Here is a 23,175-nt window from a genome sequence, read left to right as displayed (position 1 = left end):
TAAAAATAAGGAAGAATGCTGAAGCCTCACATTCAAATTTTAGATGAAAAGGAAGCAAAAAGTGTAAAGGAAATGGCAGAGAAACTCCAAAAATGAGAAGAAATTATGTGTTAAACTGAAAGAATTTAATTGAAAAGGTCTATTAGGCTATTCTTCCCTATTTAAATAGAAAAGTCAAGATCAGAATAACCTGCATTTTGCAAAACTGTCTCTAGGGTTGTGAATGGGGGTTGCTTTTGGTTTTGCTGCAGCAAAAAAAATTCTGACCTTCCAGCAATTTGGTAGGAATGCAGGCAGCTATGAGTTATCCAAGGCCATGAGGACATGAAGGAACTCTGATATAAACCATGGATAATACTGAAATTTGTTCAAACTAGGCTGTAAAAGGACATTTACCCTTATGATCCTGGTTTATGTTTTTCAGAGAAAAGAGGTGACATTAAACATCTTTGGACAGTAGGGGAAAGCTTATAATTCCCACATGTTGTGCTACAGTTAGGATTAGTGGTGGAAGGCAGAGCTTGGTTAATTCACAGCCCAGAAGGTGGACGTTACTAGAAGTGTAGACCTAGTTTACCCTGCAGGGTTCATTTCTTTTGCAACTGTTGCTCTGGATTTGAAAGACATTTATGACCAGAGCTCCTGAGTCAATTTTACAGAATTTAGAGATTTAATATGTCTGTTAAATTACATAATGTTTTTAAGCTTGCACTAAACTCACCTTTAGTATGTGTTGGTCTAGCACAAACTTAAAGCAAAATTCAAATTTTGCTTGAGTGAATTGCTGAAATTAATGAATACCAAAAAAAATGGTGAATTTCCACATCTACCAGGTTGGTTTAGATGGAGCTGCTTTGCTATCACTCACAGATGAAGTTTCTTGCTGTCTTCTGCATGTCTTTTCAAGAAAGTTCAAATCTTGTGAGACTTTTCACATGCTTATTTCTCACGTATTGAATTTGGGTCAATGGATGTCTAAGTGTTTTTTCACTTGCGAAGTGTCCTAAAACTTTATTGCTGAAGTATTTCTAATACTATTCCTCTACTTATTTGCATTGGTGAAATTGCATTCCCATGCAAGTAGCTGTCCCTGATCGGGAGGGACCCAAGAAAAGAACAATTTAAAAGAAGGAAGAAAAAAAAGGTTGCTGAACAAATTTGTGATTATATAAGAACTTCATAGAAGTTTTCTTAAGCTCATGTTACATCTTCTTTACCAAAAAATTAATATAGTGGTAACTATGCCCCAGAACTTTTTCAGAAAGGACACCAGATTTATTTATTTTTCTGCGCATGCTGGTGGTGTTAAATTCGGTGTAATGGTTCCTTTTGCAGCTTCCCAGAGAATCACAGCTGGTCTTCTATTTCTAACAGCTGATCTCTGCTACTCCTGTTTGAAAGGGAGAAACCCTAGAGAGTTAACTAACCTGGACAGAGGGCAAGAGGCATCCACACCAAAACATTAATGGCAATAAAAAATTGTTGGATATTGCAGTTTCTTTGCACCCCAGTGCTCTGTGAAGCTGTACTAGGTATCTGTGGTTCAGTTCGTATGCGTCTGCATGCACAACAGATTTGTATTGTAATGGAACGTGACTAATGATGTTAAGTGATATAAAAAGTAAAGCAGTTTTATAGTTGTCTAGAATATGCAAATAGCTGTAGACTTGATTGTAAAAACTGTGAGAGGTCACATAAGGTTTTATACTGACTGCAGGTTTGAAGCAGGGGTTTATGTTGATTAGAATTGAAAGCCTCCTTGTATGAGTCATTTGTTTGGACAGCATTAAAGTACAACAAATCTCGTGCCAATAGCCGTTATCTATGTAAGATTACTTTTACCTCTTTGGAGGAGAACTCCAAAGGATCGAGCCTCTGGTGTTTCATGTTTGGCAGTATGATGGAAATCTCAGAAACGGCAGAATTCAGAGTAAAAAAAGCTAGGATTGTCAACCAATGCTAACAAGCATTTCCTCCTCTCCAGCCCTTCACCTGTGTTGGCTTTCCACGCTACTAATGTTTTTTGTCTTTCCTGTTTCCCTCAAGAGTGGTGTATCATTAGAAAGTTGCAAATTGCAGGTGATTGAGAGCGCTTTATCTAAATGATAAGGGGAAGCAAGTTTTATTTCAAGTTCTGGATTGTTTGTCTGACAATTTAGAAAAATACAGGTTTGTTCAGCAAATGTTCTGCCACTATTGTACAGGGACTTTAAATCTGTAGTACTGAAATGCTGTTTTTCTTGCCATTTATTTAGCATAGATGAAGGAACAGGTTTAGAAATTGAGTTGTATGCGGTAACAGATGAAATGTGAAGAAGTTGTTCTTTTTAGAACTCCTTGTACGATCTTTGAAGCCAGTAATATAATTAAAATTATCATGGATTGTGTAGGCTTCGTTGAACAATTAATTAGTGAGCTTTTCATTGTTTTGGAGTAGCTTATTCTTAATTGCAAAAACTTAAGTGTTTTTTGGAGTAAATCTGTGAAGTTGAAGGCCAGCTCCTCCAGTTCTTTCCTTCCCCCACCCCCCCTTTTGACTGTTTACTTTTGCATTGTCTTTAGCTAACAGAAAGTTTCAAATCCACTTTAATGGCTGATGCCAGAGATTAATTGGAGTATCCTGACTTTCATGGGGTTAATCTTTGATACTTTACCCTACAAACCTTGAGTTTTCCTTGCTAGTGAATTAACCACAGTACAATGCTTCTGCAGCTGTTTGCAGCCCCCAAAGTTCTGTGACTGCTGTGCAAATAAGCAGTATTCATTTTCTTCTGGATGGAGGGGTTGAGGTGGAAGCATGTGATATTCGGGCTACTTTTCTCTTGCTTTCATATTCTTTTTTTTAATTAAATGCATTTAGTAGAAGTCTGGTTTTACCATGAGCTTAGGAGGGATTGAAATAAAAGCTGCACTGAGACGCAGCACATTGGAGACAGTTATAGATGCCTGAGCTTGGACCATCTGGAAAGTCAAAAGTTGCTGGGATTTCTATCAATTTATTCTGTAAGACATAAGTAATTCAGTATTAATTTTTTTGTAGAAAAGAAATGCCTTGACTTTTCTCACCCAAGTCTCAAAGACTGTCTGGAAGTGATCTACATATTTTTTTTTCTCTAAACTTCTTTCTCCTGGAAAGGGCTGCTACACAGCCTTTCCCTCTGCTTCTGCAGCTCCAGTACAATCTTGGTAGCCGTAGCTTTGCAACGGTTACGAGGAGGGTGTGAACATAGGTATTGTCAGACTCTAATTTCATAGAGCTATAAACGGTAGAAACAAAGTCAAGGACTACCTGTATCCTGTTTCATGTGAAGAAAGATTTGAATGCATAATGCATTAATTTACAAGACCCTTTAAAGAAGAAAGTTTATTTACCACATGTAAAGTTCAAACGTGCAAGTGACTGATTTCAACCTTGAGAGAGAAGGTTGGACGGAGACGTCAAAATCAAGTCTACCATCTCCTTCGCTAGGCGAAGTCTGTTTCTGAGATGCTTGCTTCATCTGCTCTTACGCTTCACAATTCTTACAGAAAAAAATTTCCATATGTCTAACCTGAGGTGTTTTTTTTCTTGCTATAATCTAAGCTGGTTACTACTTATGGTGTTCTCTAGAGACATGGAGAATAGATTCTTTCTCTCGCTTTTGGGACAGCCTTTTACATATTTGAATGCTGCTTTATTCTCTTTCATCTCATCTTTGAATTAAATAATTCCAACTTGTTAGTCTTTCCTCAGAGGTCACACCTAAGAATGTGACATTAAAAAAATCCCTTAGCTAAATAAAACTTTCTGTATCTAAAGGGAATTTTTCTTAGTAACATTTTAGATGTGTAAATATGCAGCATTCTACTTCTTTACTTTCCCAGAATTTTGTCCATTCCTTCATCTTTCATTTATGCTTGACTAGAATCCCGAAGCTAGTTGGATCCTAGTCTAGAGGAGCTTGATCTGGTACGAGATTGAATTCTGCTTTTAGTAGGAGCCATAACTATTCTCAGTTAAAAGCAAGTTGTTTTGTGTTAGGTACCTTTTTGTAGACTTTCTGTGGTGTATCGATGGGTTGTTGAAGATCTGAGCACCTCCAGCATGCCAAAGGGGAAGTACAAGTAGTGCTCTAGCAAGGGAGGTTCTCTGTGATCTCTCCCATGTAGTCTTCTGCCTGTGTTTAGTCTCAGTTTGAGATTCCACAGAAGTTGGGTGTTGGAATGACAAGCTCTCAATTCGGTGTGATTCAAGGCTAGATTCATGAAAGGATTTAAGTCTCTGTTTTTTGAAAAACCTTAGACTGTCAAACATAGTCATGCCAAAACAAATATGCCTCTTTTTGTCACTGATGGTATTATGTACTCAATCATAATGGAATAATTACAGTTTGTGTCAAAAATACGTGCCTTCAATATCAAGTGACTAAGGTACTTTTTAATTTAAAAAAGTTTACTCCTTTGAGTTTCATTAGAAAGACTGGACAGTTTTACAGCCTTTGGCTTCCTAAGCAGATTGATCTTCATGCTCTGGAGGCTTACACTTAGTGATTGTGTAGTGAGAGACATAAAATATTAAAAATAGCAGACAGACTTCACAGCACAAAACCTTTTATGACTCTTTATAGGAAGCACCTACATGTAAGCTGATATCTGCAAGATCAAAAGATCTTTTGAGATCTAATGAAGAAAAATGGTGAACAAGACAGTCTGCGTGAAAGAAGTAAGGAACAGTACAAAAAAATGCGTTGCGCTGAACCTTAATACTATCTCCCGTATGGTGATGTACTGTAAAGATGTGAACTACTACAGTGTATTAACGCTAAATACTACTTGTGTTCCATGTAGCTTACTAGTTACAACAGTCCACATAATTATGAATAGTTTCTGTGCTGACTTTCACTTTTGTGTGGTATGAGCCTGTTAATTTATACGTATTTACATATTTGTCATGTATCTTATAGAGACTTCTAGTAAATACAAAATTTGTCTACATTTTAATTATTCAGTAACATGATTTATTTTATACTAAAAAATGGTAGAGGCAGGACACCGACTGAAAATCAGACCAATTCATGGGTGAGATGAGAAACTATTTTTGTAAAAGCATGCACAAAAGGTTAAAAAGAATCTACCAACTCAGCTTGTATTTCCAGCTCAGTGAAAGTGAAGTTGCAGAAGGTAAACTGGTATTTCATAAACTTGCTCTTGTGAGAGCATTTGACTCTGCTGGAGCTTCTGATTCCTAGTATGTACGTGTAATGTGTAACTGATGCTTTAGACTTTTAACTGATGTTTCATAGAAAGTGCTGGTTCTGGTGCTCTCTAGACTGTTAGAAAGTTGAGCTGAAGCTTAAGTACTTTGTGGCATGTTTCTCTTTAGGCTTTTCCCTTAAATCTGTGGAGTTAACGAGTCACATAGCAACAGTTAGTGTTTCTGCGAGGGCAAAGTTGTATGTTCTTTCATTGTATGGAAGCACTGCATACAGGCTGAACATAATACCATTTAAGGTTTTAACCTTTTCAGTTTAAATTACCATAAGAAAGTTTCCCTGAGGCATTTTAATAATGACAACTTACATAGACCTTTTTGTCTTCTACTTCTATAGGCATTAACATTTTGCCTTTAATCTGTGTGGCTCAGCCTTAAACCTTACAGGTTTTCCTATAAGCTGTTTAGTTAGATGGACCTTCATAGCAATTCTCACTTGTTAATTATTTCCCTTGCCTCCAATTTTCTATGCACATGTTCATAGCTTGTGCAAGGGTTTAAGTTTCTCTTCTTTTCTTCCTTTTTAATGAAAAAATGAAAAGGATTTGGCGGATTGTGAAGTAGAAAGGACTTAGTGTGTCTAATATACTGGGAAAAGATAGTACTGAAATATCGCCTCCTGAAAGTGTTAGTGAAGCAATGCATTGAAGAGGTTTCAGTTTCTTCTGCGTGATGATGTATACAATACACCGGGAGTGGTGAGAAATCTTCTATCTTTGTCTAGGAGCACGAATGGTTTTTTCACGATTGAAGAATTACGCTCAAAAAGAAATAATTAGGAAAAAAGACAAGTATGAGGAAAAAAAAATTAAGAAAATAATTATGTTGAAATAAGGGTTGAGTTGTATATAGGTGTTCCAAGGTATTGCAGAGGAGGTGCTGTAAAGAATGTAGGTGGGTAGGTTCCTGGTGCACTTGATGACATCAAAATGTGATGGAATAGCATGAAAGAACTGAAAATGAGATCAAGAAAAGGCAAATGGGAAAACTTACATAGCTGATGAAGTGAAAGGGGGCAGAACAATTGCCATCAGAGTCCTCTCTGTGTTGCGTGTTTGCAGACAACTTCACACAAAGCAAGGACCAAAAAGTCTTTGTTGTTGATAGGTGATCAAACTTCTTGGCTTAGTTTTGGATGCTGTTGTTTAAATTGACAAGATTGGAAGGAAGAATGGGAATAAAGGATCATAAGTCAGTGGCTCATCAACTCTGTCTTTTCCTTGGGTTTTTTTTTTCTTTGTCCCATACTAGTAAGAGCTGGTAGTACCGACGCGCGTGTGAAGAAAGGGAGGTGAGCATCTGGCTGCACAGACACAAGCCTGTGTGCTATAGATCCGTGATATCTTAGTAGACAAAAGAGATGAAGAGGAAAGGGGCATGGCAGCATCTTATTTAAGGTTGTTTGAAGAATGATGGGGTTGTCCTAGAAGAAACAGAAAACTGTTCAGAGGCTCTAGGCTGGTTAAGGAAAATACCAGTGGTACTGCCATGCATTAGTTTACCTACGTGTTTCTAGACTAGTGAAAACTTTCCAAACTCTTACTGCATTCCAGTGACAAATGTATGCATTAGTTGGGTTTCAGTTGCTTTATTTTGTATTGGAGTGTGTGGCCACTGGCCACTTCCTTTGCTTCAGCTTTGTTCCACTTTTAAAAAAAAGGAAGAAAAAAATATTTTTTTTATCCCCCCACTCCCCCCCCCCAAGATTTGTAGCAGGTATTGCACATTCACACATTGTTTGATTTTTATGATTTCAGGTATACTTTTTTCTGTAGTATCTCCTTCATAATTTAAAATTATGATAAAGTTGCCCTCCACAGTAAACATCTTGTGTATAAATTGTTGGGGGAGGGGGACACACGACACGGACAGGAGAATGTAGTTCTGTCACTTGTTCGATTGTACTTAAGGCTAAAGATAGATCATACTAAATATAAAGCTATAGAATCAGTTCCAAAGCTGATTGCATCACTGCTGTAAGATAATAGAATCAGGTTCACATGGTGCTAACCTAACTATGTTTGGTAAAGTAAATTACAGAGAAGATATAGAAGAGAGCAATGGGAGACTTACAGTCAAATTAAGAGAAACTATATCTGCTTGGGGTCGGGGGAGCTAAAAAAATGACAAGAAACCATAAAGTAAGTAATATGGACCCAGAATGACGCATGAGGAACATATGCTTTGGCTTCTACTTTGAGGAGTATGGGAGAATAATTTTGGATGGGACATGTGAAAGCTGCTCCATCTGTTGCCTCTTCAACTAAGAGAGTGCAGCTAAAGGTTAGGATAGTCCCTTTTCCTTGAGAAAATAAGATGGAAAAAAATACATGGTAATGCAAACATAGGAGGAGAGCTGTCTTAAGTGCTTGACTAGTAAGGTAAAATCCTAACAGCTTTTCTTCTGGTATTTGTGCAGAGGATTTTCTGAAAATGAGGTTGGACAGTATAATCCTGCAATCAGGTCAACAGGTGAAGTGTGGGGTGCTTTATGATGATGTGCAAGAAATGAGAAAGGCAGGTATAGAGCAATTTGATTGGGGAATGATCAAGATTTCAAAATGTATGTTGTTGTTTATCCTGGTTTCTCCAGGCAGGCAATTCCAGAACCCCCTGTTCAGAAGAGACAGCTCACTGCTCAAATAGCCACTGCAGCACCTCTTCTTTGTGCTTCCCAATCAGTAACGTTTGTTGTTTGGGGTTTCGTTTTTTTTCTTCTTTTGGAATCAAATGCGTAGGAAAAATCTAATTAATGTGGAGAATGTCAGGCTGAACTGCAGTAATAACAGTGACTGTTTCTGTATCATGCATTATGCTATTGTCTTTTGTTCAGTGGTCATGGAACAATAGAACGTAGGGCTGGCTGGACAGTAAACTAAAAATATAGCCTGACAAAAGCCACACAATTTAAAGTATTCAGTGCAGTTTTCTACCTGTCTCATCTGCGGGTTGTTTCATTTTTGTGGCTAGTATTTGTCTCCTGTAACAAATACAGTCATATACATGGAAAGCAGTATCTGTTTCTTCAGTTGCGTTTATGCTCTGCATAAATCGAGACAGAAGAAAGAAATAGATTTTTGTCTATCTCCAAACCATAGAATAATACCAACAAACTCAAATGCCTGTGAAGCTACAAGAATTTCAGTTCTGTTGTATACTGATGTGTTCAGATAACACTGCTCATAGAAGAAGATATATTTTTATTAATTTTTATATGGCTAAGGAGCCAGGTAGTTAATAAGGAAAGCTGAAAAGACTACATATTTCATTTTGCTATACCTTTGGTTTCATAAATGATTTAAAACTAACTTTGTAATTTTAATACATTCTGTTGCATATATAAACTTGTTAGTTTTCTTATTGTGGTACCCCACTCCTACATGTTGCATTTCAACCACAGACTTCTGAATATTTACAAAGTAAGTTATTATCCTAACTTTACAGGTATGGAAAATAAGGTACAGTATAGGTAATTCTCTCATTTCAACTAATAATAGTTTTCAGTGAGTCTGATGTTGATGCTTTCATGTCATGCATTTGATGTAAAGTGTACTTTCTTTGTCACCCCTTACCTTTTTCTCTCTCTTTTTTTTTTTGAGAGAGATTGAATTGTAGAAACAATTAGAATGTAATTGATGCTTAATACAAAGAAAAGCAGTGATTTTTTTGACCCTAATAAAAAAGATCTTTTAAACAATACCTGATGGATGACAAATTCCAGGGATAAATATAAACAACAGAAACTTAGACAACAGCTAAAAAACCGGGGGTGGAGGAGAGGAAATAGGGTTATTCATATAGGGTCATGGGACGGACAGAGAAGATAAGTGAGGTAGTAATCAAGCGCCTAAGGTGTCTTTATACTAATAGAAAAAAGGTATGGGGTAAAGAGGCAGAACTGGAAATATTAGTACACAGTCAAGGTTGATTCAAATGCTCTAAAAGATCTCTCAGGATAACTTGTATAACTGGTATGTTAAAAAAAAAAAGTAGCTTGTTTAGGAGTTGCTTTGTGTATCGCATGCTTGCTTGTAGTCTAGAATAAACTGGAGACATTAAAGCCACTGAAAAATCTGTGAATAAAAGCTATGCTACGTGTGGTGATAGTTTTACATGTTGAGATCTACTTAAAGGTTTGTTGGTAAAAGTGTTATCTTTTATGGACTGTAAATAAAACTACCTACCAACTACCCTGTTAGACCATTTTGTGTATGTAAAAGTTTACCTGCTTCAGTAAAGTCTAGTAGTTCTCAGTAACTAAGAGATTGCCATTTCCTAAAATACAAATGTTTTTACCAAACCAGCAAGATCAAGTAAGCAAAGCTTCCTTAAGATATCAAATGGAGTTATCCAAGGCATAGAATTTGGATGATAATCTCTATGTAGTTGAAATATTTGAATAACAAAACAAATCGGAGATGAACATCAGCTGGGAAAGCATGATATCAGCAGGAATCTGTCAGTGACCATATTTCTAATGTCAAAGAGGAGAAAATAGCTAGTGGGAAGACACAGATTTGCTTCAATCAGATTGGAAAGAACCAGCTGACAAAATGAAATACAACTTTTTGAGACATTGACTATGGAATGATCTTACATGCATGATGTTTAGAAGAGGAGGAAAAGGAAAGGACAAACTAAAAGCAGTAGAGTGGGAGATATTGGTGACCTCAGATAATTTGTGGGTAAGATTTCATGAAAGAAAGGAATTAGCTGGAAAGAACACTGAGGTCTCAAAGCCATCTATTAAATGTCCAATTTAGTGAAACTGAGCTCCTCATCACTCCTGTGTTAAACACTAGGAGGAAGACTGTGGAAAAAGCATAGTTCACCTACTGAATATGAAAGTAAAAGTAACGTGAAAATGAGGGCAAACCTGAAGGTTCAAAGTGCGTTGTTCATGTTTCCCCGCAAGGTGTGTTTTGTTTTGTAAAATATAATTCCACATCTACATTAGCAGAAGGAAGGGGGAGGAAAAACTGATAGCGCTGGGAAAGCTGAAATGTTCAATGTTTGTGTATGTTGCCCTTTCTTAAAAACAGTCATTTTGCTGTCAGCTAACGTAATTAAAACTAGCAACAAAGAAGTAAGATTACAGAAAAACATAGCCCAGACAAAAAACCCACCATAGAATAGGTGAGATGTTTTCAAGCTATTCGGCCTATGAACTGTTACTGATTATCTTCAAAGGGCAGGTTATCTTTGTCAGGATGGCTGAAAATTCAGACTTGAAAGAAAAAGATGTATACTTAGTGGCTTGCTTTAAAAAGGGACAAAAAAGTGTGTCGATTGAAATAAAAAAAATGCCAGAACAAATAATCAAACTACTTGCAAGCAGCTGGAAGATAACAAGGAGTTGAAAAACAGCTAACATGGTATGACTTGGTTAGGTTTTGACAAATCTAATCTAACTTCTTTCTGTAAGAGACAGAGTAATAATACTTGCAGATAGGGGATAACCGTAAATGTCATTGTGATTCCAGGAAGGCTTTGATGCTTACATGAGGCTCATGCGAACAGACTATGTGCAAGGTAGAGCTATATTTGGCTGCATGCAAACAGATTTGAGTAACTGTACTTGGAGAGTAATTACAGTAGTTCATTTTCAAATCATGTTGGGTTTCATAGAGGTCTGTCTCTGTTCAGTGCGTTCCTTAATGGGCTGGCTGACTGAGTAGAGGAAAATGGCTATACATTTTTGGATGCTACAGGCTTCTTTGTAATGATCCTTGTGTTATCCATGGGATGCAAGTAATAGGGCAAGAAGTACAAGGTTTAAATTGCAGGAAAGCCGGTGAAGGTTAGACACACAGGGGGAAGGGGAAAGCTTCCTAATTACAAGAATATTGAAGCACTGGAATAGATTGCTTGGGGAGACAGAGTATTGATCAGTGGAAGTCTTCGGGAATGCCTAGACGTGGGCTGACAGATGTAGAGCTGATCCGGCTGTAGACAAGGAAGTGGACTAGATGACCATCACTAAAAAACAGAGCTGGGAGAGTTTGTGTAGAATAAATTGCTATTTTATATTACATGTTCAGGAAAATGTTTGCATTGTTTCCTGTACTCTCCTTCTCTTTGCCTTTGGTAGTGATGCAGATTTTTGTATGTCAGACTCTGAGTAGTTTAGGACATATTGTGTATGTTAGCACATATGGCAAATATATTCCATTTTAAAATAGAGAGAGAGAGTCAACCTGCTCATGGTAGCAGGTGTGAGTGGTTTTCAGCTACAGTTGTCTGTCCTTTATAATAGTTGAGTTGTTTGCAAACTGTTCTAGGCAGTCAACTATTACACCAAAATATTTGCTCTTAAGGTTTCTATTTTCTGAGACTTCAAGTAAATCTGCGAGTAGATCCACTGGCAATGCTTTATAGACAAAAATCAGCTATATATTTGCAGGAGACAGCAGAAGCTCTCTAATCAATACACAGGGGTCCAGCACACTGTTTATGTGCAACCCACGGTGCTGGTTCCACGATAAGCTCTGCTGTTGTCTGGCCCGATGCCCTGGAGCTAGCTTTTGTGCTCTCCTGGGGGGGACTGCTTTACAGTTACAGATAAAATTCAAGTTGCTACAAGACATTGCAAAATCAGGTGCTGAATTGCACAAGACTTGCTGCTGTTTCTAATTCACTGCTTCTGAAAAGACCAGACGCTAGATTTATATCCATGTACTGTACCTAGAGCTTTCCCAATAGGTGATTCTCAGCGTTTGGTTTTCTTTTCCGCTTTCTGTCTCTTCCTTCATAAGACTAACTGCGGTTGAGAAGAACTGCTAGAGCCAATTTATCTTTCTGTGCAGCCTGTAAATAAATAATTTACTAGAAACAATCTATGTTATACTGTAGTCCATGAGTGTGTATAGCTCCAGTATTGCACTTTGTCAGAAGGTCTTAATCAGTTGCAATACACTTTATCATGTTGAAGAATTACAGAACGGGTACCTCAGTAACCTGATCAAATCTGTCGGTATGTACGCAGGTGTGCACACATCAAACCGGGTCAGTTCACTCTGTCATGCTTAGCTATATGGGGGTTTTTATTTTGCAGTTTTTTTAAGTGTCGAAGTGTTCTGTGTTTCACAGCCCTTGTATTTGTCGACTGTTTCCACTGTTAAGGGTCCTGTGTGTATGTTTTTCAGGATGGTATTACCATTATGAGCAGCTGAGTGATTAGTAAGAAGCAAAGGCTTATAGCACACATGTACATAGTGCCAAGAATTGGGGTGATATTGTACAGAAAGCAGCTATTGGACTTGACAACTAGAATTTCCCTTTTAATCATTAGTCAGAATGCATTACGAGGCAGGTAAATAAACTGTTTACTGTCAGTCATCCATAAGACATAAATGCCTTGTCATAGGACAAAGTAAAACTTGCCAGTCTACAAACAGTACTGCAAGTAATTTGTAAAGATGCTCTGGTTTTTCTTTCTGAGTGAATACAGCTGCTGAAAGTCTTCTCAGAAAGAGGGTAATATTTCATCAACAGCAGGATTTGTCAACTTTATTAGAAGTGAAATCTACGTTTTTTTCATTTATTGTGACCTAGACCCTGTATGCAGTTTGGAAAACAAAAGAGAAAAATTCAGCTAATGGCATACATCTGTCTTTGCTGAAGCTTCTAACAGTCTGTAACAGCTTTATCTTCACTGACTTCATTCTTTGAAATGCAAATTGGAAACTGGGAGGGGGGGGGACACGACATCCTTAACGGATTATATTCTGCTAACCAACCCCTGGATTATTATAATATAGAAATGAATATATGTCTGTAAACTCATGAGGCAGTGGAGAGCGAGGTGAGGTATTTGCTGTCACTTGTGAGAATTTTTTAAGTACAGATGATTAAAAAAAATGTGGACTTCTGCGATTTGTTTTCTATTCTTGTACATTTTAAAGGTTTTATGTTTATTCCATGAGCAGTGAAAGTAGTGAAAACCCCATTGTATGTAGATTTGTGCCCTTAGGTCTCCTGCAGTGGCCCGGGCTCCCCTCTGTAATGTCTGTATAACCTATTTCCCCTTTTGCTGTCACGCAGCACCTCCAGCTCTTAACGGCCCTGGAGAGCCTTCTCCTTCCCTGCGTGTCCCCCAGCAGTGGGCTGGGGAAGATGGAGCTTCTGCTACACCTGATTCAGAGCTGGCAGAGGCAGCAGCAGGTTTCCACTTACTGGTTTAGATTTTTGCTAGGTCTCTGTGTGTGATTTTTGGGCAAAAATCCCACTAGTGCTTATGTTGCTGGCAAAAATTACTGGAACGTTATGTAAATATAGTTGGCGTATTTACAGTTTCACTATGCACTTCATTTTTTGTATTTTCTGATATGACATAAATGGAAATGTGTGTCTTAAAAATTACATGGTAAGCTGCTGTGATAGATTGTGTTGTAAATCTCCCCTAAGAAGGAAGATGCTTGCTTGTTTCTCCAAAGATTGAAACTAGTGTTTGAAGAATTGTCTGTTTTGTTATACACTAGGTACTGTTAAACTCTTTATAAATATATATATAAAGATATCCATCCAATATATATATACGAGTACATTCCTCCATTACTTTAACCTTCAATAATTCTTTAGGTCAAATGTGCAAATGAGCAATTTTCTTGTAAACTCCAGAAGGCATTCAGATCTCGTACAGAGGATGGCACTGCGTTGTCCCTCTCATGTAAGGCGAATGTTTTATCAGCTTCTACTGGCAAATTTTCACCAACAGAATAATAAATTCAGGTAAACCTCGATGTGCCCTCGATTGCTGGTATCGGTTGATCAGCTCCACCATGTCGATAGCAATCACCAAACTTAGTCATGTAAGGTATTATGAATACATTTTTTTCAGCATATGGTTACAATCCTCAAGGAATTAATTCAATTCCAAGGAATACAATCCTTGTAGAGTTTGCAGCTATTTTCTGTTACTCTGTGTGATTGCCTACCAGCACTGCCATTTCTTGTGACTCAGAATAGTGGCATTAGCATTACCTTAATAGTAAATATCACATATTAACTGTCTCACTGACAATGAATATTGCTTTTCTTTTTGAACTGCAGTAGTCTTTAGGAAAGATGATGTTCTGCGGGGAGCTCGGCAGGGAGGTGCTGGTGAACTCAAGCAGGAGGATGCCAACTTTGTACCATTTTAGAACTCCCAAAACCCGAGTGGGCGATACAGACAAGCTGAAGTAGAGCATAAGGGCAACCTTCACTGACAGCAGTAAACATCACTTGGAGCACTTAGCACCGTGTTTAAAAAGCCATTTGGGATGTTTGCCTTACTTCTCTTGTGCTCATCTCCTGTAGTGGTGTTTTTTAACTTGCGGCACTGCCAGTTGTTCTTTCCAACCTGACAAAAAACACCCCAAACGGTGGATCCAGCCAGGTTCAGAGCGGTAACGTTGCACGGCGTCCAAACCGGAACAAGCACGCGGCCGTTCTCTTGGTACATAAGAAAATCTTACGCAGGCATAGTGGGAGTAGAAGACAACATATGCAAAGTCTGAGCATAAATTAGCTGCGTTTCAAATGTGCTGCTTGCGTGCCTGGGGTTAATACGGGTCCTTTCTTGCCAGCCACCCTGAAGCAATTTGTGTGTGGGCAGAAGCGTATCCCTGACCCGATGGGGTTGGCCTGGTGTAGAAACGCGTGTGCTCGGCTGGGCTGGGGGCTGCTCTGATTGCATTTACACCATTTCAGAGGCTCACCGCAGGCTTGGCAAAAGTAGCCGCAAAGCTTGGAAGAGGACAGTAGGCTTTGCCCCATAAAACTGGTGAAAACGTTATGGTTATGGTCTGTGGATGCAAAATTGGTTTCACCTTCGTGAGAGTGCGGGGTGCGTGCCCGCTTTGAGAATTAATCCTGAAGCTGACTCCCTAGCTGTAGCTTACAGAGATTGTTTCCTCTGAATAAAGATGTTTGGAGGCATCTAATAGTTTAAAATGAGAAGGAAATGTTAACTCCTCAATAATTAGGGGGGGAGGGGGAAGAAGCTAATGTAATATGCAGGGATTAAGAATATGACAAATAGCTGGTGAATTTGCTCAAGGAATCTGCTTTCTCTTCCTGCTTTTTTTGCAAATGCTTCTACACCAAAGACGGTTATGTGTGGGATAATAGTATTGTCTGCATTTTTACAAACTTTCTTTGAAAAGCGCAGAGCTTCTAAATTCCTGAGGCAGATCTCTGGGATGGTGGTTCTTGGCATCAGCAGCTGTAATTGAAATACAAGTGCTAAACTATAAACCTATTGGCGAGCAGGTGACTCAAAAGGCAGTTTCTTAAAGGATTGTCATGTTGATGTAGAAAACGAAACGTAAGAGCTGTAGTAGTAGTTAAGCAGATTTCCAAATCAGTCATTTTTTTCATGAAATTTGAAGTATTTCATGTTTTGCTAAAAGTAGCAGCATTTGGAGTCTGACAAATGGGTGGGGGGTGTGTGTTTTTTTTCTTTTCTTCCCTCCCTTCTGGCTGGCTTAGGAGATGAATATTATACAATTGCTCTGTGTGTTTGTCAGTAGTGAATGCTAGCAGATGGATAGAGAAAAGCGAGCTTTTCCCTCTACCCCTTTTAGGGATAAGCTATGCTCACGCTGTAACAGGCATCAAACAATTTATGTGGGGACATAACTGAATTTCCTACACACCAGAGACAATCATATATGAGGAACACATTCATAAGAAACTAGGATTTATAACTTCTTTTGTTCCTAGAACCGCTTATTAATTGTTATTTGGCATCTGTGTGTTTGTCTTTATTTTTTTAGCAAGTACGTGCATTCCACTGACTCTCTTCAGCCTTTGTGGACAACGCCGATATCTTTTTACTTTGTTCTGTTGTGTCTTGGTATTTTTGTGGATCCGATCTAAAAAATCTCAAGGATAATCATAAGCAGAACTTCAGCATAGCCTGTATATATGCCTTCCATATGTGGAAAATCATGTTTGTGTGGGTTCAGTCAACTCAGTAGCAATCCTGAAGAATTCTGTGGGATGGCTCATTGTTCTGAGGACTCCTTATTTGTTAGAGAGCATGTAAAACATCTTTGCTCTGCATAAATAAGTCATTACATTACACTGCCATTAAAATGAATTCTTTTCAAATACCTAATTGTCTTGTTTTCGCTAGAGATTTTGTATTTTTACTAATTAATTTTGTTGTTTTAAATCATGATTTCTATTTCAGAAATTTTCTGTAATGATAACCGCTTTTATATCTGTATTGAATATAAAAGTTATAAAGCTGTTACCCTTTCAGAAGGTAAAGAAAATCAACCTCTAATCTTTTGAGAGGCACTCTGCAAAAATTAAGCAATCTGTTACAACAGTCTGTAGATGAATCACCATTTACGGAAGTACTTTAAGACATTGTTAATTCCGTATTGATTTATGTAATTTTCCTATGCAAGCAAGAAATTGTAGGGGAGTGGAATTACTAAGTCACATTATGGAGGTAAACACGACGTGACTTCTGGCAAGTTAGCACAGCTCTTAGTCTCTGAAAAGTTTCACTATTACGTTACTTGGCATCTACTCTGAACTCAAGAGATATAAAAGGTCTAGGAAGAACAGAACTTCCTCAAACGATTTCTAAGGACACTTTAACAGAAAGTCTTATCAATGTCTGGTCAAGGCCACACGTTTAATAGTACTGCTGTAAGCTGGGGAAGTCGTTGTGCCTTGTTTCTTACATGCATGTGTGTATACATAAACATGCATATATTTTTCCTAGTGGAATTTAAGATTAATTTAAGAATACAAGTATTGCAGAGTGGAAGAAAGCACAGGGAGACAAGGGTCTATGGAGCAGCTTTTTATGAAGCACCATCAATAATACGCTAAGACTCTTCTGCCTGGAAAGAAATGGCTCAGAGGGGCTGTGGTACGAGTCAGAAGATTACAAATGGCACGGAGAAGGTGAATATGACATAATTGCTCACTGTCCCTTCCAGTACAGAAGCTGAAGGGTGTCAAATAAAACAAGGACGTTTTGGATTTTAAACTATGAAAGGAAGGGTTTTTTCATGCAGTGTGTAACTAAGCTGCAGAAGGTCTTTTGCTGCGGGATGTTGTGGATGCCAGAGACTGAAATCGGTTCATAGAAGACTTGGACGAACCTGCGTAAGTGTGGTCAGTTAAGGGATCTTAAATGCAAAGACTGAATCTCTGGTTCAGAAAGTCCCTGGAAGCACCATTCATTGCGGTCCCTGAGAGCTCTGGGACAATGTGGTTTAGTGCTTGCCCAGTGCTTACATTATTCCTTAGACATCTGCTTTCATCCCTGCTTGGCGACAGGGTGAACCTTTTGATTTGACCTACTACAGCCAACTACTACGTACTGCAGGAATTAAGCGGAGTGATTTGGGACTCTTTCCCAGACATGACAGTTAGCTTTTCTTGGTAGTATTCCCAACAGGTAAATACTGACACAAGAATGTTGTTGGATGCTCCTGAGATATTTTGGAGGCATTTTGTTGTGATCGCACAGATTTTAAGTGAGATTTTAGTTTAAGATACCATCACCATTTCTTCATATCTCATAGTAACATTCATACTTGAAAATTATTCTCATATAGAGAACTATGTGAAAAGAAAATTAGTTTTGACAGAAAAAGAAATGTTGTAGAGAAAGTGCCTTGACATAAATAGCTGAGGGGGCAAGGCAGCATTCTAATGGGGGAAGGGGTGGAAAATGTGGTCATTTCCAACTGCCTCTTTTCATTGTGGGATTGGCATCACTTAGGAAAGTAAATTTAACCATATGGCTACTTTAATTTCCTGTTCTGTAAATTGGTAGCTGCTTAACTTCCCAGCTTCGTGAACAGTGATTTTAGTTGTACTTCAGGCATCTTCTGAAAGAGTAACTAGCTGTGGAAGTACCAAAGAATTCTCAGTGCATCTGAAAAAAAAACCAAACCAACTGCGGGGGGGGGGGGGGGGGGGGGCAGGCAATATTAGGGATTTAAAATCCATCTAATACTGAATACTTAAATACAAGTATGTTGTACTTCCTTTTTATACCTTTGGGCAAATTTCTGCAAGTGTAATAGATCACCTACGCTGCTCTGCTAGATTCTACTGTTACTGTGGAACATGAAAGGTGCACCACTGTTTCTGTTTTGTATTATTCTCAGTCAGAAAACCAGAAAATAACAAACCTTCCACTAACAGGGCTTACGAATAATTTCTGAAGTGGGTTGTGTTCTTCCATTAACAGGCAAGATTTGCCTGTATTCCAGTTTGAATGCTTGGTAGGTAATAACATGTTGACCAAAGTCTTCTGAAGATAAATTTGTTCAGTGAAACAAATGAAGAAAGATTATTATGATCTTCAGTAAAACAAAAAATACTTATATGTGTATGCCTTCAGGACATGCGCAAATAACAAATCTACAAAAGAGAGTAAATTGTTAGACCTTACAGCAGCTTTCCAGTACCTGAAGGACCTACAAGAAAGCTGGAGAGGGACTGTTTACGCGGGCATGGAGTTACCGGACAAGGGGGAATGGCCTTAAGCTGAAGGAGGGGAGATTTAGATTAGATGTTAGAAAGAAATTCTTCCCTGTGAGGGTGGTGAGGCACTGGCACAGGTTGCCCGGAGAAGCTGTGGAGGCCTCATCCCTGGCAGTGTCCAAGGCCAGGTTGGATGGGGCTTTGGGCAACCTGGGCTAGTGGGGGGTGTCCCTGCCCGTGGCAGGGGGGTTGGAACAAGATGAGCTTTGAGGTCCCTTCCAACCCAAACCCTATGATAATTCTGTACATATTTTTCTCACCTCATTTAATTTTCTGAATCTTTTTGCTATAAACTCAAAGTTTACTTGCCAATTGGATTTGAAGATAATTTAGTCAGTGAAACTTATGGGCCTAAATCATTATGAAGTTTCCCAAAAAAATAGCAGCATAGCATGGAAATTCTGGAAAGACGCATGACAGTTATGTAGTAGCTATTTAAAGATACACATAAGCATGGCGTTAGATATATTCTTAAGGAGTACTGTTAAGGGTGGCAACAATACATGCGAATTTGAGATCTTTAGATGCACAGTCAGATCTGTTGGTATAGATGCGAGCATCCTGAGGATGTGGATAATCCTTTTCCAGTAATACAAACTTGGCAAGTTCGATATAAATAAAAAATATTACATCAAAGTCACTACCAAATGCCACAGTCTGCTACTAAATTAATTTGCATTTCATTTGTGAAGGTATGGCAGAAATTCTGTTCTTTGTAAAACTGTTATTCGTTCAGACTTGAACTCTTTGAGCTTTGGTATTTCACGTGTCTTTTATTTAGACTTTTGTTTCATGACCAACTATTGTTCGCTATTAGTTTCTGATAAGCAATTATAACAGCTTTGGCAGAGACAACAGTAATTAAGTTCTTAAACTTTAGGCTAAGTAGTTTCTTTCTTAGCTAAGCAATGTTTTTCCAAGTCTCCTAATCAGCCTTGAACAACATTACATTGTTTTAAAGTACTGCTATAAATTAAAAGTTCATTAAAAAGTAATATTGCCTAAGCAAGAATTACATCACTGACTGTTCAAACTATCTCTCTCTCTGTTAGTTCAGTCTACCTCAGTATTTTCTGTGGTAACTATGTAAAAAAATTCCTTAGACTGTTTAAAAAATAACTTTGCATTTTAGGTTGATCATAGCTTCAACTTGAATGACTGTATGATAGTCAATGTGTTGTTAAATGTATTTAAAACAGTGATTTTTTTTTTTCTTTTGTTTCATGTTCCTTACAGGTGCATTCTGCTCCCTCTCTTGGGAATGAAGCCCCCTCAGCAGAGCCTCTTCCTGCTTGTCGATTCGGTTGACGAGGGCTGTAACGTTTCTGAGGGTGAACAGACTTCAACAAGTTTATCTGGAACAATAGCGGAGCTTTTAGCTGGTCACTTTGAGTTCTTCCCTCCCTGGCTGCTCCTCCTGTGTTCTGCCCGCAAGCAGAGTAAAGCTGTTACGAAAATGTTTACAGGTGAGTACAGAGCATCAGAAGTAACTAGGACTTAGTATTTACAAGACCGTCAGTGATGGTTGAGAGCACTGAATGCATGCTTAGCTCTGGAAAAACGACAATCGCAAAAATGGTAATTCTAAAAAACACACGTTCCAGTTTACCGAGGACTATAGCAAGCTTAAATCGGCCAAAAATTTTAGAGGTAAATTATGTCTTTGCAATACATCTGCAAAGAATATGGCTACTTTGAGTTTTGCTTTTGCTTTGCTCGTTTTCAAAAGCTTTGAAACAGCGTAGGTGATGTGTAAGTACATCAGCATGTCAGCTGTATACGCCCATTCCTTACAACTTTGAAAGATTTTATTTTTTTTTCATCTCCCATTAAAATCTCTCCCCTTATTTTCAGAAAGTGAGAAATAACCTTTAAAGGTGGAACTTGAGAGGGGAACAATGTAGACGTGGGTTCTTGAAGTATACTTTTGGCAAAGGTTGCACAGTAAAAAAATTCTTTACAGCTTCTTCATCCGGGCTTTACTGTGTCATGAGAACACTTCTTCACTATAATGACATTGTTACTGCAAGGTCTCTGAAATTTAATAAAGGGCAATATCTAGACTGCATTCCAGGCCTATGTATAAAGCCTGTGTGTATTAAGGCAACAATTAGGACAAAAATGTGATTATAGAACATAGACCCATAGGCTTGCTCGTTTCCACAGTGGCAAAAGGTCAATGGGATAATTGCATTTTGGAACGAAGTACTGTATTAATCAGTGGCAGACACGAACATTGGTATTTGGGAGTATGTGAGAACCAAAGGAAACTTTGGGGTAGCTTCACAGGGCTCCTTTGGACGTTCATATGGGAATAGTTTGTCAAAGCTTGGCTGATTAGATACGTTGTCAATGCCAAAAAAACAGACAAAACTTTCTTCAGAGCAGTTTTATTTCCTTTCCATTGAATCATATAATATTTCAGACTAGTCCTAAAAAATTGCTGTTGTCTTCTAAGTATGTTTCCAGATGGAATTCCTGACAGGAAAAATCAGCAGAACTAATGGATATGCCTTTAAAATGACTTTAATTTAAATGAGTTAATTTCTCATTTCCACAGAGAATGACTTGATGAATTGCATAAAGGAAGTTGGCTTGTGATATTATAATCCCATCTTCACTGTGGAAAAGGTACAGCAAAGAAAGAATGAATCCCAAAATAATAGGACACAAATTGAGAAGAAAATTTAGGGTCTGTTTGGAGGAAGTGGTGTGTTTTTCCCACTACGAAAGAAAACTGTGACATTACAGCCAATGTGACGGTTGCCCACTTAATACGCCATTGGATGATATTCTTTTTTACAGCCGATATTCATGTTTGTGAAAGGTATAGTGAGGATGTGAGGAGCATGGCCGAAGCTTCTGTTAACTTCAGATACATTACAACTGTGTCTTTGTAAGGCATGAGGTGATGTTGATTTCTCTTCTGCATCTAGCCTGGAAAGGATAGACTGTCATTAACGCTTCTACTGGGGCAAACTCTTCTCCTCCTTTGTGGTATTTGAATGTTTACTTTTAGTCAAGCCAATTTGTAAAGTTATTTAATTGGAGGGCAGGCAGAATTCAAGATCAACGATAAGTATTTTTTGCCCTCATGACTGAAGAAATAAATGGTGTATAATGGGCGCCACACTCTGGGACGCTATTGTACCAAATTTCTAATACTTCCTATTTCCCAGCAAATAAATTTTTGCAACGATATAACCACTGTCCATTTCCTTCAAATATGTTTCTTTAATTTGGAACAAAACAAAAATCAGTTTCACTGTAACTCAGTAAGATAGATTGGAATCCTTTTAGGATTATTTTAGGAAAATGTGTCCCATCTGTAGTTTTTTCTGCTAAAAATTGTAGAGTACAATATGAAATATATATTAACCAATATTAATTTGTTTACAATCAGTTTATATCAGTTTTCACTTCAAATTTTCGTGTGGTAAAAACTTCCTCCAGATATCTGCTGAAATGAGAGCTAAACCTATTTGTCAGAAAATGTTATCAACGACTGGGAGCAGGATTCCTGCAGTGGCCTGGTTCTAATGATGCTCTTAGTTGGGTGTCCAGTTCAGACAAGAGTTCCCCAGGCATCTCCCCAGTCAAAACTAGTAATGACATGGAAGAAGGAGCTCAGTCTTTCTCATCCACTGTCATCTTGCCACTGCCAGTGGTGAATACATCATCTCTACCACTCTAAGAACGAGAAAAAGAGGAGAGGTGTTTATTCTGGTCCTCTTTGTTCCTTCACTTTTGTTGGTGACTTATTTATGAAAATTGAATAGCTGTGCCTGCGTTTGCAGCTTGTGTTCTGGGCCCTTCTGTATTCCCAGATTTTGTAGTAGCACAATGCGCTGCAGATTTTTTTCCCCTTGCTCGGATTCTCAGCTTTCCTCAATTAAAAAGAAAAAAAAGGTTTTGCCTCTTGTGGCTGCAGAGACAACCTCAAAAAATATGAACCACATGTAAAATGATGGTTGCATGAGTCTGTGGTCACCCTCCACAGTGAGCAAAAGGCAGCCAATTGAGTGAAAAAGGAGGGGAACAGATAACACATGTCCTCCTGCCTTCTCTTGCATGAGCATGGTCACCAACTGCTACAGTCGTGCCTTTGTTTTTCTTACGAGCTTTTTCCCTTAATTTAACAATTCTGTCTTGCACCCGTAATTGTCCACATTATCTCCCACATCATCGTTTGCTATCATTTGGCTACAAGCATGGACAGTCAAGCAGCTACGTTAAACACAGTCTTTCCAAACTCTGTATTGTGTTAGAAAAAGTTTTCTTGTATTTCTAAAGAACTGAAAAAACCCTCTAACTTGAAAGTGGCACAGAACATACAATTTTATGTTCTTATTCTTCAGCTAATTAGCTAATAAAAATGCTTCTTCTAAAATGAGGCTAAATCTTGAAAGCATAGCAGT

At 38.2% G+C, this 23,175-nt stretch overlaps 1 protein-coding gene across 4 annotated transcripts in view; it reads left to right on the top strand.

Annotated features, from left to right (window-relative positions):
• ANKRD50 (ankyrin repeat domain containing 50) overlaps positions 1-23,175 on the top strand; it is a 43,175-nt gene that overhangs the window by 5,645 nt on the left and 14,355 nt on the right. For all 4 annotated transcript variants that reach the window (XR_012835191.1, XR_012835192.1, XM_075751112.1 and 1 more), the window contains exon 3: positions 19,994-20,223. Coding sequence is in view for 2 of the 4 variants with exons in the window: in XM_075751112.1 (XP_075607227.1) it covers positions 19,994-20,223 (230 nt within the window). In the remaining 2 variants the exon portion in view is untranslated. The remainder of the gene's footprint in view (positions 1-19,993; positions 20,224-23,175) is intronic.

Source organism: Balearica regulorum, chromosome 4, assembly GCF_011004875.1.
Source record: "Balearica regulorum gibbericeps isolate bBalReg1 chromosome 4, bBalReg1.pri, whole genome shotgun sequence".
Taxonomy (NCBI): domain Eukaryota; kingdom Metazoa; phylum Chordata; class Aves; order Gruiformes; family Gruidae; genus Balearica; species Balearica regulorum.
The sequence above is the reverse complement of the archived record's forward strand: the minus strand, read 5'-3'. Positions and strand labels throughout refer to the sequence as shown.